Consider the following 15,958-nt stretch of genomic DNA (forward strand, 5'->3'; position numbering starts at 1 on the left):
TGAGAAGCTCCCTATGGTATAGCGTGCACTGACAATCATACTAGATGCTGTTATTGGATACATGTAATAACTAGTCATTCCACCTTCCATGAAGATGACATGAATGGAGAAAAATCAGTAGGACGGAGAGCACACACTGGAACTATTACAAAAAACCCACACCACACACAAAATACCACTGTACAATCAAGGGAGAAATTCTTGATATAACTGAAACACAGTCCTATTTTCTTAGCTGATATTTTGTTAGTACACAGATAAATAAATTAAAAAACTGTACCCGGCCAGCCAGCATCTTGAAGACATCAGCACGTTAATTGTACTACGAAGCCAACTTCTAACCTGCTCTTTATGAATTGTGACAATCTGCTGGCTGGGAGGGTTTGCATTGCTGTATAAAACCATCCTTGTGCTTCACAGGCAGACTTGCAGCGAGTCAGTGAGGTATGGTCAGTTTGAAAATGTTAAGGTAAGAAAGTAAAATGGTGAACACCTAATAGATAGCCGGTATAAAAACCATGAAACTTCTGCAATTTTTGCTAAGTTCATATTATTGCATAAAATTTATAAGAAAGTTTATTTTACAATTCAGTTCAAGCAGGAAAGCTTTAGAGATGTTCTTACCATGCTTCAGATGTAGGCAGCTGTCATTCTGGGGCCTGTACCTGTAGAAGATTGTTTTCCTTTAACAAATTTCCATTACAGCGTTTTTGCACATTCCAAATAAGTCTGTATGCTATAATATTACATGGATTTTTTGTGTGTTTTTGGTTTTGGGTTTATTTTTTTATGGTTCTTATACCAGCCATTTTTGTTGGGAAAAACAGGATGTTTCTTTTTATATATTTTAAAAAGCAAAGAGGAGACCTCACTGATGCTTTGAGCCAACCTACTAGGCAGCTGTTAGTGTACACAGAAATGTAAAATACAGTGAGAAAGACTATAGTGGCTACAGAAAAGTCAGTGTAAAGTTTCCAGCATCCAATAATCCCACACACCATTTGATRCACATAGTTAAGTCTAAGGATAACACAATACTGAATGAGGAGAAAAGCAAAGGTAAAGCAGGACAATGATGACAGCAATGCATAAGTTTGATCAAAGATGTTGAGGAGTCACGACATCTATAAGGGAAAGGTGTAAGGGAAAGGAAACATGTATTGTGCACGTTCGTACAAGCTTGCGTTCAAAGTGAGTTATCTTAAAAAGAAGACATCAATAAGAAGCAGGTGTTAAAGAGAAAAGCATGTAAAAATTAAATAGCACCAGCCCTGGTTTCTAAAATATACCTAAGGTGAATGGTAAGAGTTGGTCACACGGCCTACCTGATGCTGATTCCTGTAACTTCTCTCTCTTCCTCTTCTTCTTCTTCCCCTGCAAAATAGCCAATTTTACCATACCATTACACACACACAACTGTTTTTGTCCCTTCCCGCCACCTCACAACATAGAAACAAAAGCCAACCGGCACGATCCACATCAAGAAAACTGAGAAAGTGGTTAGGGGGAAAAAAAAAAATTCAGGTTAGCTAAAACCTTCTCTAACCCAATTCCAACTGTTTCAATRGTAATTAGGTTTGCTCTCTGCATCTATGGAGAAATACATACTTGAGCAATACACATTTTTATATCTGCATGAAATTACTATTTCTCAACTTTTTCAACTAACACTGGCAACTGCAAGCATCAAGAAGACTTCTCATGCTTAATAAACTGATGACACATATGTTGATATCATAATTTACAGCTCTTACAAAAACCCTTCACACATTCAGATACTAATACTGGCGTACATGGCAACAGCAGACAGGGTGTTGAAAGTACCTAAGATGATGATGACTTGTCCCCGGGGTGCAAACCAGCCAACTAAAACTTTGTTCTGATAATGCCTGTGACTTAAAAAGCCAAGTCTTGTATGGCTGTGCCTGGAGAACTGGCTGTGTAACAAGGAGTAACAGACTGCTGTGCAGCAGAGTACCCTCAACGTGACCGGAGTCCAGGACAACACGGCCGTCAGGCGGCTGTCTTTTCCTTGGACACCACCCTGGCATCAGCACGTCAGCCCAGGCTCATCATGCCAGCCCACAAACTCTGCCTTCTCCCCACACCCCCGTCTATGGAAAAGGCCAGAGATCCGGTTAGCACAGTGTTTCAGAAACCTACTGATTAATTTAGACCCACAATTTTAAACTTCAGTCATCTTGGATCACTCTAACTGTCATCTGGTTATTCCTCCATATGACTTCTTTTCATATGTGAGTTTTGCCTGGGGACAGGACAGAGAGCAGGTGATGTGAGAAACCACCTCAAACTGTTGCAGTGGCCACCRACAGACAGCGAGTCACAGCCCCAAGCACCAGCTTGTGAGAAGCTACTGGCAGAGAGATTTAAGTAGTTTCCAGTCTGCTCTGCCAGTCCTGGCCTCCATGACTCTTAAGCTCCTGTCCTTACTTATCCTGAGCCTGGCAACAGGGCCAGGCAACGCTTTGCAAGTGAGCTCCCAAAGACAGGACCGAGACCAGAAATTGGAAAGCAGATTTGAAGGGCTCTGTGAAATTCACAGCAATGTGCTTTATCACTTAGGCACCAAGACAAGGCTTCTTTACAGAGACATTGCATTACTGCAGCTGTTAACAAGGAAAAAAAAATAAAAATCATGTGAGGACAATTTTATTTTATTCTCTAGAGCGGTCTGATTTCAAGTGCCAAAACCTACTGAAAGCTGATTTGAGATCCATCTAGGCAGTATCAGAATCAGAAAATTGGAAGGAAAAGGCTAGGCTGAAAACTAGTTGTTAGCAGTCCCAAGTGAAGTAATTTTTGACAACTTCAGCAAACACAGACAATATTACATTACGAAGACACTGTTCTTCTCATAGCTATCACACAACTTTGCACGAATGCTTTGAATGTTGGTAACAAAAACATATAATAAGAAGTACACAGATACTGTCAACAGATGAACAGCAATGCTTTCATGTTCTCTTGAGGCTGCTGAAAGCCTGAACAACCAGGCAAACCAAAACAGAATAATCAAAACTAAGTAATAGATCTTTCTTTCTTTTTTTAAAATCATACTGTTTTGTGAAATCCAGCCATATCACACAAGTGGAGTCTCCCCTAAGTCAAACAGCTCTAAGAATACTGCAATAATATCTGTGCTAAGTGAACACAGTTGCATTTTTAGACTGATCAAGCTGAAAAAAGTATGAAAGAAAAAGATAACTTAGATCTGAAAAAGTTTCAGTGACAAACTATGATCTACCTCGCTCACCTGCTCATTACTGCTGTGACAAATGTGTGCATTCTTGGAGAGAGAAGTACTGCAAAAGGAAAGCTAAGAAAATTGTCCATTGTAACATACATGACTGAAATACTTCAGAGCTATACTTTTACACAGGATCTAAGTAGGAAGGCACATCAAAGACAATTGTACATGCCATTTTATAGGCTCTAAATATCTCTCGTGGCATTTAAGGCATTTAAAGACCTGCAGGTTCACTGCTTGTCCTATATGGCAGTAGGCTGTGGCAAAACACATCAGGTTCTTAAAGTCAATGTGCCTGAGTGTCACAGGGCAATAAATGTTCCTCAAGTAAATATATGCTACTGAAAGATACCTTTCTAGTACTTTAAAAGCTAACCACAGTACTGAAGGCTTAATTCCAGTAAGCATTAGMTAACACAGCTCCAACGTGGTTTGATTTTCCAGCAAGAAAGTTCAAGGAAATAGAAATCCCCTTACTTTCAAGGAGTGTGTCACTAGCGCCCTATTTGTTTCCAGGTGTATTTCAGGACAGCTCTGCTGGCATGGCCTGGGTACTGGAAATAAGCCCTCCCTGTGTATGTTCACAACTCATCTGCTAGGAAAGAAGATTTTATAAATAGACAGGAACAAGCTGACAGGGCTTACAGTAGTATCTGTGCTCACAAAACTGGGCATGGCTGTCAGCAAGACCAAAGCATTTGCTTTGGAGACAATCACGTGGTTTCTGCGTGGATGCCTCCCTTGCCASAAGTCTGCCTAAGAGACTCTGGCTCACAAAGAAAATTTTGTTTAAATAGAACAATAGCCGTGCTGCTCTGGAAATGTTTGGTACTTCTACAGTATCATACCTAGATACAATATCACTGTATCCGGGTGCCTCACAATCTTTGATGTCCACAGGACACCCCTGAAATAGAGAAATTCCATTGCCCACCTACTGCAGATGGGAAAGTGAGAAAGATATAGCATGTCCACTTCCTAGCAAAGTAAATACTGTCACAGCTGACAGCGGAAGGAAAGGAGTCCAGATCACAGGCTAGGATCTGTCTCTTAGGGATTGCAGCCTTCAAATTTTATTACATAACATACAATTATASTGACGGCTCATAGCAAACACAATAGTTCAGTTGTGGAGATAAACCTCAACTTTATATTATGCTGCTTCTTCACAGATACCTGACTATGTATAGTATGACATGATACCGGGAAATTCGTAAGTCTGCATTTCCAAAGCATTAGGAATTTAAGTACTTGGTACTTGGTTCCTGCACTGCTAAGATGCTCCTGGAATATTTACCCCAAGCGTAGCGGCACGTCAACAGAAAGCGGTCCAGTCTCAGCCACTGGGCTTTGCTACCTCTCAGGCTGCAAGGCACTAGGTGGTTTCCAACTATACCACCAATGCAAGGATCTTATGGTCTGTTTTACAAAGCAAAAAGATCTTGCCTCTCTACAGTTTTAGTAATAGAGTCATTTAAATGCTGAAAATATTATTAATACCTGCACTGTTGGTATTAACTTTCATCTGATATTTAATTATAAAGTAACAGTTATTGTAAGAAAATTTCCTAGCTTCGCCAAACTGCATAAAAGCAGAATCTATCATAAAGCTTACTTATACAAATTTTGCAGGCTTTCATTCAAATATGGACCATCCTGAATTACTTTCAACTAAAGTTCAGTTTGCATCAAGACACCTGGGCTTCAGGTTCTCCTAAAAGAGAGAGACCCCATTCCTGCTCAAGTCTAAAGAAGATTTCTGGATAGCAAGTGATCAGTTAGAAAATTATGGAAAAATTCTCAGCTGTACAGTACAACATAAGCTTTCAGACAGTAGTTATGATTGTCCTAGAAAAATTCTATGTGCTAATTTTTTCCCTTAAAAACTGTGACCTTCATAAGATGCACTGCGCCATCGACAACAAAATCCAAAGTTTTCTGGATGCCTGAAGTACAAATAAATATATGGCTTATGTATGTTTCTTCACCATCCCTCCTTCCAAAGCTTTCCACAGTTAAAAAAGGGGGGGAAACCCCAAACCCCACATGTTAGGTAAAGGAAATTAATTTTAAAAGAACCTTTAAGTGAGTGACTTACATAGTTGTCTCTTGCAGACCAGCCTGGATAAAGCTGCATGTGTAGCTGCCTTTCTTTACGAGCTAGTTCATAATATTTCGCTTGTTCTTCACGGGAGAGAGCATGCCACTGCAAACAAAATAAACATAGTATTAGATGAGGAAATAACTCATACCTAGGCAACAGATGACATTAGCAAGTGTTTTTGTGACTCTGATTCAGTCTTTTCCCACTGCAAAAATGAAATTCATTAGCAACTACAAGCACCCCTGTTTACTAACCAACTTTCAGGCATTTGGCAGCTCTACAACTGCCAAGTGCCTTAAGCAAGACAAAAATCATTTATGGAAAGAGGGCTCACCAAATAATCTGCTCACAGAACCGCGCTCTCCACCACTACATAAAAAAATTCTAGTTCATAACAAAACAGACAGTGTTTGTGCTGCTTCTACAGGACTGTCCGCTCTCCCCCACCGGAGACTTTGCTGTCTTGGTTTTAAGAAGCGGCTACACGCTGGTTTACAATTCCAATGTCGAAGGAACAACGTAGGCACAAGGCACCAGCAGGCTCCTTTTCCGAGATCACCCTCGAAGTGTTGAGCTTCAAAGTATTTGCATTTTGATTTCTCCTTGTAGTAACAGGAGAAAAGAAAATGGCAACTATGAAAAGCTTCTAAGATCCACAAGCCACAGAATCGTTGTCTTCCAAATTACAGGAGTTGACCTCTATGGCCAAGTAAGGATAGATTTCCTGCTTTATCTGCTTTAAGAAACAAACAAACAGAACCTGCACAGTTGAAAAGGCACCAGCTGTATCGGTATCTAATCATTTTGTTCTTGCTGAAACACCTATAATAGATCTGAACCAAAAAGAAGAAAGGGATTGTTTTTAGAATCAGCTTCCACTGCAGCATTAGCCTTGTTTTCTTATTTGACCTTGACAACACGCACAGAGTGGAAAGGCGAGCAAAAAGAGAGAAGATATTAATAAAAAGACAGACATGAAATCAGTGAGACACTCAAGCAAGAATAATTTATAGAACCAGGATTTCAGGTCAGATCATATTTGTAGGATTTAATATGTCGCTTTGTTACATGTCAGAAGATGTGAACAAAACGGCTTGTCTGTCTAGATTTGGCAAGTTCGATGTGTTACTGAAAGCACAGCAATTCAGCCTATCTACAACTTTGATATTCCACACACAGCACTGCAAGATTGGAAGGTACTGAACATTTAAGGAACTAGCATTTTTCATTTGCACCTAAGTAGTCTACATCAGGAAATTTGGTAAAAGCAAAGTTACAACTGCGGAACAAATTCCACACAAAGAACAGCATGGACAAGGAGACGACCGAGGCAGCCAAATTTCAGTACAGCAAGCAGCTGGACAACAAGGGTCAGACCGCCTCAGCTGGCTGCCAGGTGGAACATTTCTGGTTCACTGCAACTGAAGTGAAAAATCTTAAGAAAATAAGATATGGGGACAGCCCCTTTTTCTGCAGAGATTATTTGCTGATAGCAAGAGGATATACTGAGAGCAGCTGCCTTACCAGAAACATGAAGGTAAAAAGTCTAAGAATGGAAACCTATTTTTCCACTCAAAACATTGTTAGAAGTTTTTACAGGTTACATGATGTTTTCCTGTAACTGCTCAACATGTTCTAGCGTCACTTGTTCCTACAAGTTACATAACTGTTCCTGCGTGGCAATGCTGCCGGTCCTGCATTTCTCACTGGCTTCAGTACCCACAGTTAAAACTCCTGGGCTAGCAACAGCAAAATGGGGGACTTCAAAGCCCTACCAAACATGCAGAGAAAAAGTTTTTTCCACACCACATCTCTTAGAGGTTGGCATCCTTCCACACTGCAGACCTGACAGGTCCATAAAGCCGCCATTTCAGTGAGAGTCATTTTTTACGCTTTAACACTTGCTTATTGGGTGTGAAGAACTGCTGATTTAAGATCTAGAGTGCAGAGAGGCATAAGGAGGGGAAGGAGAAGAAAAAGCTCTCCTTTGTTAAAGCAGGACTTTTCCAACATTGGCCTTGCTTATGCAGTAGCATCAGAAAGCCCAACATCATGCAAGGTGTAAGCTCTGGAGAGCAGAGGTGGTTCCAGTTCCAAAGAGGCACAGCGTATAGTAAACAGTGACCAGGATGGCTGAACACAAAACATTTGATAATAATTAATCTCCGAGCAATTATATTTGATAACTCATGCGTTGTTTGTACCACTGGGCAAGTGGAACTTGAGGTACTTTCATAGAGAACAGTAATTTGGAAAGAAGAGTCAAAACTGTGGAAAAAGCAGCCAACAGAGAGCACTGAAGTCTGATTCATTGGCGGAATGGAGATAAATAAGCCACTGCCATCATTCAGGCCAAGAAAATGAGATCAACATACTTAGAAACTAAGATCAGTTATTGAGGGAGTGAGACTTGCATGAAAGAATGGAAAATGCAAGCACCAAGATGTCCTTTAAGAGGAAGTAACAAGAATGTCAGAAAGAAGGTTGCAGGAACCAGGACAAGAAGCAAGAGATTTCTAATCCAACTGAGGGAAAACAAGTCTTCAGATTGTAACAGAAAAGCAGCAGTTAATGTTGCATACTGGCATCCTACTTAAAAGCACACTGTTTTTTTCCAGAGAGTTGCAGTGCCTCTTTTTAAGATACTCCTCAAACAGATGGGTTCAGAGTATCTATTCTCAGACTCAGATTGCTATAAAAGTCATCTCTCTAACTTCTGGGACAGCTGAAGTTCAGGGATGGCCAGGGGTGTTTATCTTCGCCGCTTTCCCTTCAGAAGAGCAATACTGAAAGCGAATGTGGTTTGCAATTGTGGGTTGGCTTGCATTTTTTCCAGAAAGAACAAAACTTGCCTAGAATGTCACAAAGGCAAATGCTCTCAGCAAGGCTGCTGCGTGGCTTTGGGATGGACGCTGGGATGACCAGCACTGGGTTGGTGGCTTCAGAGATATGCAAAACTTGCCTGAACAACCTGATGTAACTGGACCTGCTCTGACTGGGGCTGGACTAGGCAACCTCCGGAGGTGCCTTCCAACCTACATGTTTTTATGATTGGACCCACATTATATTCACTGTTGAGATTATCTCAATCAGCATTCAGTGTTCCTATCTAAATGAGCCTCTCCTGCTCTGATGAATCTCAAAGTCTAGGAGGACCTAGGCAGTGATCCTTCCATGTGTGAACAAGAATATTTAATGCCTGAGGTACAGACACAGTGACATGAATGGACCAGACACGCCAATCTGATGATGTGGGTAATACTGAATAAAGAAAATCAACATACTGCTTTTATTTTTAGTTGCATGTTTCATCTTCTATAGCTAATTTGATAGCTGCACATTAGTTAACACCTCAAGCAGAAAGTGAGCCATCACACCCGCCAAAGGGAAACACACACAAATTAGCAGCACACGTGAGTACACACACACCCTGCTATACATACCCTTCTGCCAAGAATCTGGTTGATAGCTGCGCTTTCTTTCAGAGTACACTCTGCTACAACGTTCGCTCTCATTTCTTTCATGTACAACATGAAAGCATTCAGAGGTTTCTTAATATGAGGTCTTTTTGGCTCTTGTTCTTTTCTCTGTTCGTGCTGAGGCTTCCTAAAACGTGGTGGGGGAAGGGGGAAGGAGGGGAAAAAAGCATCTATTTACCTTCAGCCTGAAAAAAAAGTACCCAATGGAAAACTTCCAAGTGGCAGTTACAGTAGCATAAAATTAATAAGAATATGAATTCCAGTGGTCACGTCCCATCCACTTTTACATCTTTTCAGGGAACTGGCTTTAGGAAATAATTTAATACTCAAGGAGGATGTCAGGTTGGCAAATAACACTTGATCTGTGAATCCAGTCCAAATGCATCATCTGTCTCAGTTCTCTTTTTCAATGGCTATCCATAGTGCCCTAGAAGGCCATTGCTACAGACAGGAGGATAGCTCCACATCCACTAATTTCTTAAGCATTTTGACTTCAAGTACTAAGCATAAATGCTGCTTTTTAGTAGCAGATTTTGCAGTTAAAACCTTATCCAATAGACGCTCATGAGTTCATTCTCAAAGAACATCCTGAGGAAGACAGCTCCATGACTATGCCTGAATCAAGATGACTGTGGCTGATAGCTAGTAAGTGCTGGACTGGAATGAATACTGGCTTCATGTCTCATTACTCTTCCCCCAAAACAGCCCACATCTCCCACTTCAATTATAGGAGAAGAGTTAAAAGTCAAACAGCTCATGAAAGGCACTTGTTCCCCTTTTTTTTTACCTCCTCGACTCTTCTTTTAATAGAGTTCTCAAGCATTTGTAGATTAAGGGCTAGTGCAGAAAGGCAGACTCACACATGCATTAGCTCACTGTCGTTGTGTGGATGTTCTTGTTTGACTTGAGGTGTTACAATAGCTGGGTGAGGGATTCCAGTTGTGTGAGGGCCTGGAGGACCAGGAATCATATGATGTGAAAACCTAAAAGAGAAAACAAAGAAAGGTCTATAACGCTATCAAAGACAGGCCTCAAACACTTACATGACAGCAGTGGGATACCCCAAGAATGCAAACACTACGGAACTTGCAATGGAAAGACAATTCTTTGAGAGCGCATGAAAAATATTTGGCTAAGATTCGTGCATTGTAACTGGTTTATTCAAGAAATACAAATATCAGTCAACATTTTGGTTTTGAAGAAGTTATTTTATTACCTTTCAGGAAAATAGCTTTAGCAATGCACACAAGAAACATTTAATAGTTGTACTGTTACACTGACTAGCAATAAAAATACACATTTCTTAACCAAAAACTGTATTTCCACACCAAGATATAAACATTCTTAGAATATCCACCACCAGCCAATGCAAAGGAAGAACTGCCATGTGCAGAAAAAAAAAAAAAAAAAGGAAAAAGAGTCTGTTTAAGAAGTCCCTGATAGCTCTCCATGGAATCTCTTGCTTTTCAAAGCACTTAAAGATTTTAATGTCACCTCACCTCAACTATCTCCTCCAAATACTTAAATAATAACATTCCCGTATCCTGGAAGAAAAAGGAAAAAAAAAGAAAAAAAAAAGAGACCCTCTTGTCCTAAGTAAACCTTCCTTTCATTTGTGCCAGAAGGAAAATAGAAAACAAAACCAAAGTACCACTAACTCCATCATCCCACCCTACTAACTCATTTCATCTCCAAGGCCAGCTGAGACGGATCTTCAAGGTGCCAAGTGTTGCAACTCCAGTGCAGCAGAAGACTTGCATGCTTTACTTTGAACTGGTGGAAAGTCCCAGTACCATGAAAAGCAAGCTCTTGCTCCAATGGTTTGCTGAGTGAGTGCCTATTGAGGAATCATGTCCACCTTCTCTCTTCTCCCTTCCCCAATCCCTTTGCCTGCCTCTTGCACTCCAACGAAGCAAAGCAAGCATAAAACACTGTGACCAAAACAGAGTCATTTTGTTATGGAAAAAGGACGCTTTCCTTCCCAATCACCCTGACTGGCACGTGCTTATCATTCCCCTTTAGAGAAGTGAAGGGACAGTGATAATCCAAAGGAAACCTCACCAGCAGAGCCAAGAGGACCTACCACTTACCAAGGGGCTTAACTTAATTCCCCATGCAAGAGGATTTTCTTCTACAGGTCACACAAAAAAACCCCAAGAATGGTCTATTGCAACCTTGTGTACACCAAGCACAGGATGCAGAAGCTGTCTTCAGAGTGCAAAAGCATAGGAGAGGAGGTCTGGAGTGTGTCATGGCCAAGTCTCAGTTAGCATTGCTTGTTTTCACTTAGACATAAAGACACAGCGCCTGATTCACACACCAGTACAAACACACTGTGCTGGCATCCCTTTCCAGTAATGGCTTTGGGCTATGAAATACCTACTTGAGAGCAAGTTTCCACATGGAGTGATACCTAAATGATTCAAGACTAATTACCAACAACTTTGAAATTAAAACTACAGAACCCAGACTAGAGTGACAATCCACCTGGTTTCCTACTTGTATGAATAAAACCCAAAGGATGCATGCTAGACATGGCATCTAGAAATGAACTCATGATCTCATTTCAGATGAAACAGTTCAATTAATCCTTTGACAATTCTTCAGTGTTCCTAATTGCAATACTTCAGAGACTGCCAGGAAAATGCTGAACAAGACCAGTGTGGGATCCAGGCAAACTGTATATACACAAATGTGTTAAATAAAAATGTACGCATAAAGTTTTAGCTGACTGAAAAGCAAGCAAAGACAGACCAAGATGCAAGCAGAAGAGCAACTTGCCCTGTAATGCCAGCAGTTACTCCCCAGTCAGTCATTCACCTCCTACACCTACCTGGACATGGAAGGGTCGACTGAGAGTGAGGATGGATAGGGCTGCCTGAATCCACTCGAGATGGGATATACAGGCTGACCTTGCCTGAGGTCACAGAAGAAAGGAACCCATCAATAATATGATACGGTATTAAATGGTTACCCTAGAGTCATAAGCGCTTGATGGGAACTCAGAATGAAACAAACAAACAAAAAAAAAAGGTAAAATTTTAAGAGTTCTGCTAGATTCAAAGCTAATGAATTCCTGAACACTTAGGACCTTCTCCCTCTCTTTCAAAAGATTCCCAGTTTAGGTTTCCACTGGGAAGGAAAGCAGAACAACCAGCCCTCCTCCCCCAAAGCGCACACATGAACACCCGCTCTCTCACACCTAGTTTTAAAAGCACTGGAAGCAGATCCAGTTAATTAGCTCTTAAAAAGGAGGCATTTTATTTCAAATAGTTCCAATGTAAATCAGTGTAAGAATACCAGAATGTGAATTATCAATCTAGAAAACCTTTTGGACAATCTTATGAAGTCTTTGAAAGATTAGGACTCTCTTCATTTGCATCTTCTATGGTAAGGAGCAAAGCGGCCAGCATTTCTAAGAAACCAGAGCTTATTTCATTTAAAAAAAAAACAAAAAAAACCCACAAGTACATTTTAACTACTTAAAGTTCAAACTTTGCAAACCAATAGAAAAATCTTGTATGAAATTCTTACCTCCTTTACACTTGCACATATACAAAATATTTTATCAGCAGCATATAATTTGGACTCTCTAGCTTTTATTATTATCACTACATTTTGTTTACTTCCAATTAGCAGTGGGTCAGGTCCTGACCAGAATTATCATACTTAAGTATCATGCTATGGTGATGTAAACAAATACACGTTCAGACCAAATATCTGGACCAGCTCTGAAAGACCGCGCATGCATTAGTTCTGTTTGAACTTATGGACTGACTGATCAGTGTTTCTAAGGGGAACAAAAGGGATTCTGGCCTTTTCAAGGTTCAGGATACAATTTCCACATTTTGAATACATTATTTGAAGAGAGCAGTGCTCAAAGGGAAGGGGAAGGAAAAAAAAAAAAAAGGTGGAGGAAGCCTCAGCAATGCTACCACCCAGAATGGAGCTGGAAGCCGCAGAGCTAAGGGACGGTGGGCTATGTTCAGCTGGAGATGAACACCACTAAACACACTTCCAAACTCTGCAAAACCGGAGCGCATCTCTCCTTTTCTTTCTCTTTCCAGTTAAACCTCCTTTCCCTCCCCCCGACCACTGCCTCAAGGAACCATCTGAAAGAAATGATTGACCACATCTGGAAAACGAGTGCCAGGAACTGCCTGGTAGTGGTGGAGGTGGTGAGTCAGCCTAGCAGCAATGAACAGGGAGGAAGAAAAAAAATAGTCAGGTGCTCCTGTATTTTAGTTCCATATCCGATATCATTTGCTCCAAAAAGGCGTGTGACACTTCCTGAAAGATTCTCCAGCAATATAGCATTTTACCATCTTCTGGTCTCTAGTTTCTCTGCCCTTTATCGTTTGGAGTATGCTTTCCTGGCATACATAGACACATGGAAAAAAATAGCTCATTGTGGAGGGCACAGATTAGTTAAAAAACAGATTCTGAAGCAAGTAAATTGTTGCTGAGTTTGCTCATACCCTGCCCCTACAGAACTGAGGGTCAATATCTATCTACTCCGAGGAGACACGAAGCAACCTGCAGAATCAATCAGTCTGAAAATGCTGTGCTTTTTCTCCAAAAGGAAAACAACTCTGAATGGCAGAGAAAGATCCTTAGAGTGCTAATACTAAAAAGAACTGCAAAATCTCCCACCGACTGAGGTCTTCCTCCATACAGAAACTGTAAAAAGCAGTGGACTACAAAAGTTTGTTCTCCATTTTGATACAGTTTCAAGATTTCCCCCCACACACACTTCAAAGTTCCTTCTTACCTCTCCTCCCCTCCCCTCCGTAATTGCAATTTTGTTTATTAAAAATTTACATTTAATTCCTTAAGAACTGTTTTTTGCTATCTTTCCAAATGCCAAGAGCCACAAATCTGAGCCATAAGAAATACCTAGACTTCAAAGTGAAATCCTCACACTTCAATTTTAGTAGGTGTTCAAAAACCAGATTCAATTCATTTCAAAGATCAACATTTTTTGATCTTTTAAACTAAAATAATGTAGTAATTTCTTGCTGCAGCGACACCCTTTATTTTGTAAATGCTGCCATTGATTCAACAACAGTGGATGGTATGAACATGCACCCTGTCTGAAAAGAAGCTAAAAGCTCTTACCAGCCAAGAGGTGGTGTTATCTGTCCAACACCCCCTGGAGACAAGGGATAGAAGGTGGGGATATCAGGAGCTGGAGGATGTCTGGACATGCCTGTTAAAGAGTACAGAAGAATGAGTGCCTTTCCCCTCAAAACACTACAAATGCAAGCTACAGTTCACAGCTAACATGGCCAACGCTGCGATGAAGTTAGTGCTCTGGATAAGAAATAACCACCTTTTTGGTTAGTGTTAAAAGCAAAGGACTACCCACGACAGCCTTAAAATAATAAATAACTTGCATATTCTAATGGTTTCACAATTCAAAAGGAAATGCTGGAAAAACAAAGTGGAAATACAGAATAAATGTATCAGTCAGCACCTGCACAAGTTCAGGTTTCCTGCTAAGTGCGTTAGGCAGTACTGTCCTCTGAATGGTTTCACCAAACCAGACCGAATGCTGAGGAACCATCTAACACATGGCATGAAACAGGGAAAATAAAAGCGTTGTCACACAGGCAGCTCAGCAGAGCTATTAGATTAGGTAAATTGCTACTTGTACATTTTTGCTGGTTCCCTTATGGATTCACAGATTTTGGAAACTTGCTACCACAGAGGATCAGTGGTTAATTAAGAATCATTTTCAGGCCTGTAATGGTCACACATGATATGATTCATTTGGCTTCCAATTGTCACTCCAGCTCCAACTAAGCTCTTCATCAAGTTGACTCCTGTGGGCTCCAAGGTCAATCTGTTTTGCATTGGTAGTACTTCATGGAAAAAATAAAAAGTCCCATCAGAAATGATCCATCAGCTCACATTCCCCAGAACACAGAGTCCTATAATTGTAAGAATCACCTCAAGATTAAAGCTAATCCTGGTCCCAAAAGGGTCCATAGTCTCCWTTCTTCACCTAAAACTCATGCCCCCAGGAGACATGGAATTACGGTTGCAGAGGCCACAAAGACATTGGTTTATTTAAATGTGTTTGGGGAAGAGGGGGCTGAAACAGCAGGAATTGTTAAGATTACTTCACGTGTTAAATCAACTGCTTTAAAAGGGTATTAAATATTTATGTAGTGGCACTCCAAATGTCCAAGATTGAGTGCATGTTACCTTGAGACTTCATTTTATAGACTGACTCTACTGATTTTTTCCCCCATAGTTCATATTAGAACTTCTGAATTTAATTATAAGATTTGAAAAATACCTTTTGGGACTGTGTATAGGAAAGGATAGAAAATAGTTTTTGTGGTGTCACTGCTAACTCTGTCTATTCTGGTGCTTTCAGGAAAAGCTAAATTGTAAGACACAGGAGTACAACCTGAAGACCAAATCTGTGGCCAGTTCTTTTCAAAGCTGTAAACCAACTGGTGGCTGACAGGAGAGAGAACATTTTACGTATTCCAGGATTTTYAAGTGAGAGGAAACATTCTTCTAGAGCACTTAGAAAAGGTGAAAAACAGGTCCAGCATCTCATCTTTGCTGATAGCTGATGTTCCCAAGGAGTTACCACATGATACTGCCTCTACCGGACTAAAACATCTGCACAAAGAGCTGGGCTATTCCATCCCCAAAATCTGGCACTTCCGACCCCCAAAGACTAGACTGCTCTCTCTGGACTAACACGCAATGGTTATTTCTAGTACAAAACTTTGTCCCTTTGCGGACGTTGGTGAGAATCGTCAGCCGCCTGACATCCCACAGGAAAATGCCCAGGTGCCACCGAGCAGCGCTTTGGGGAACGAGCTTCGGATCACAGGAACTTGGCTGACGCATGGGAGCAGCTYGTCAGTGTTAAAAAAAAGGAGGGGGGCGGAAATAAAAAAAGAAAGCAACAAGCGGCCACCTGTGAAAAGGCCTCCTGGCGAGCCCCTGGCAAGCCCCCAAAGCAGGAGCCGCTGCGGGAAACCCAGCTCCCTGCTGCCTCCTTCCACCCACCAGGGAATTTGGCAGCAGCGAGGGCTGGGGGTGGTGGGAGCCAAGGGTGGTCTCTGAGCGCCCTGGCGCCGC

General features: G+C 41.1%; 1 protein-coding gene across 1 annotated transcript in view; it reads right to left on the minus strand.

The window, feature by feature from the left end:
* LEF1 (lymphoid enhancer binding factor 1) overlaps positions 1-15,958 on the minus strand; it is a 157,774-nt gene that overhangs the window by 12,706 nt on the left and 129,110 nt on the right. The window contains exons 5-11 of the mRNA XM_026078397.1: positions 13,970-14,060; positions 11,685-11,768; positions 9,712-9,834; positions 8,816-8,978; positions 5,367-5,474; positions 1,326-1,374; positions 625-665 (exon numbers count right to left, since the gene is read on the minus strand). Of these exons, the coding sequence (XP_025934182.1) occupies positions 631-665; positions 1,326-1,374; positions 5,367-5,474; positions 8,816-8,978; positions 9,712-9,834; positions 11,685-11,768; positions 13,970-14,060 (653 nt within the window). The 3' untranslated portion in view covers positions 625-630. The remainder of the gene's footprint in view (positions 1-624; positions 666-1,325; positions 1,375-5,366; positions 5,475-8,815; positions 8,979-9,711; positions 9,835-11,684; positions 11,769-13,969; positions 14,061-15,958) is intronic.

This window comes from Apteryx rowi, unplaced genomic scaffold, assembly GCF_003343035.1.
Source record: "Apteryx rowi isolate R43461 unplaced genomic scaffold, aptRow1 scaffold_48, whole genome shotgun sequence".
NCBI classification, from domain to species: domain Eukaryota; kingdom Metazoa; phylum Chordata; class Aves; order Apterygiformes; family Apterygidae; genus Apteryx; species Apteryx rowi.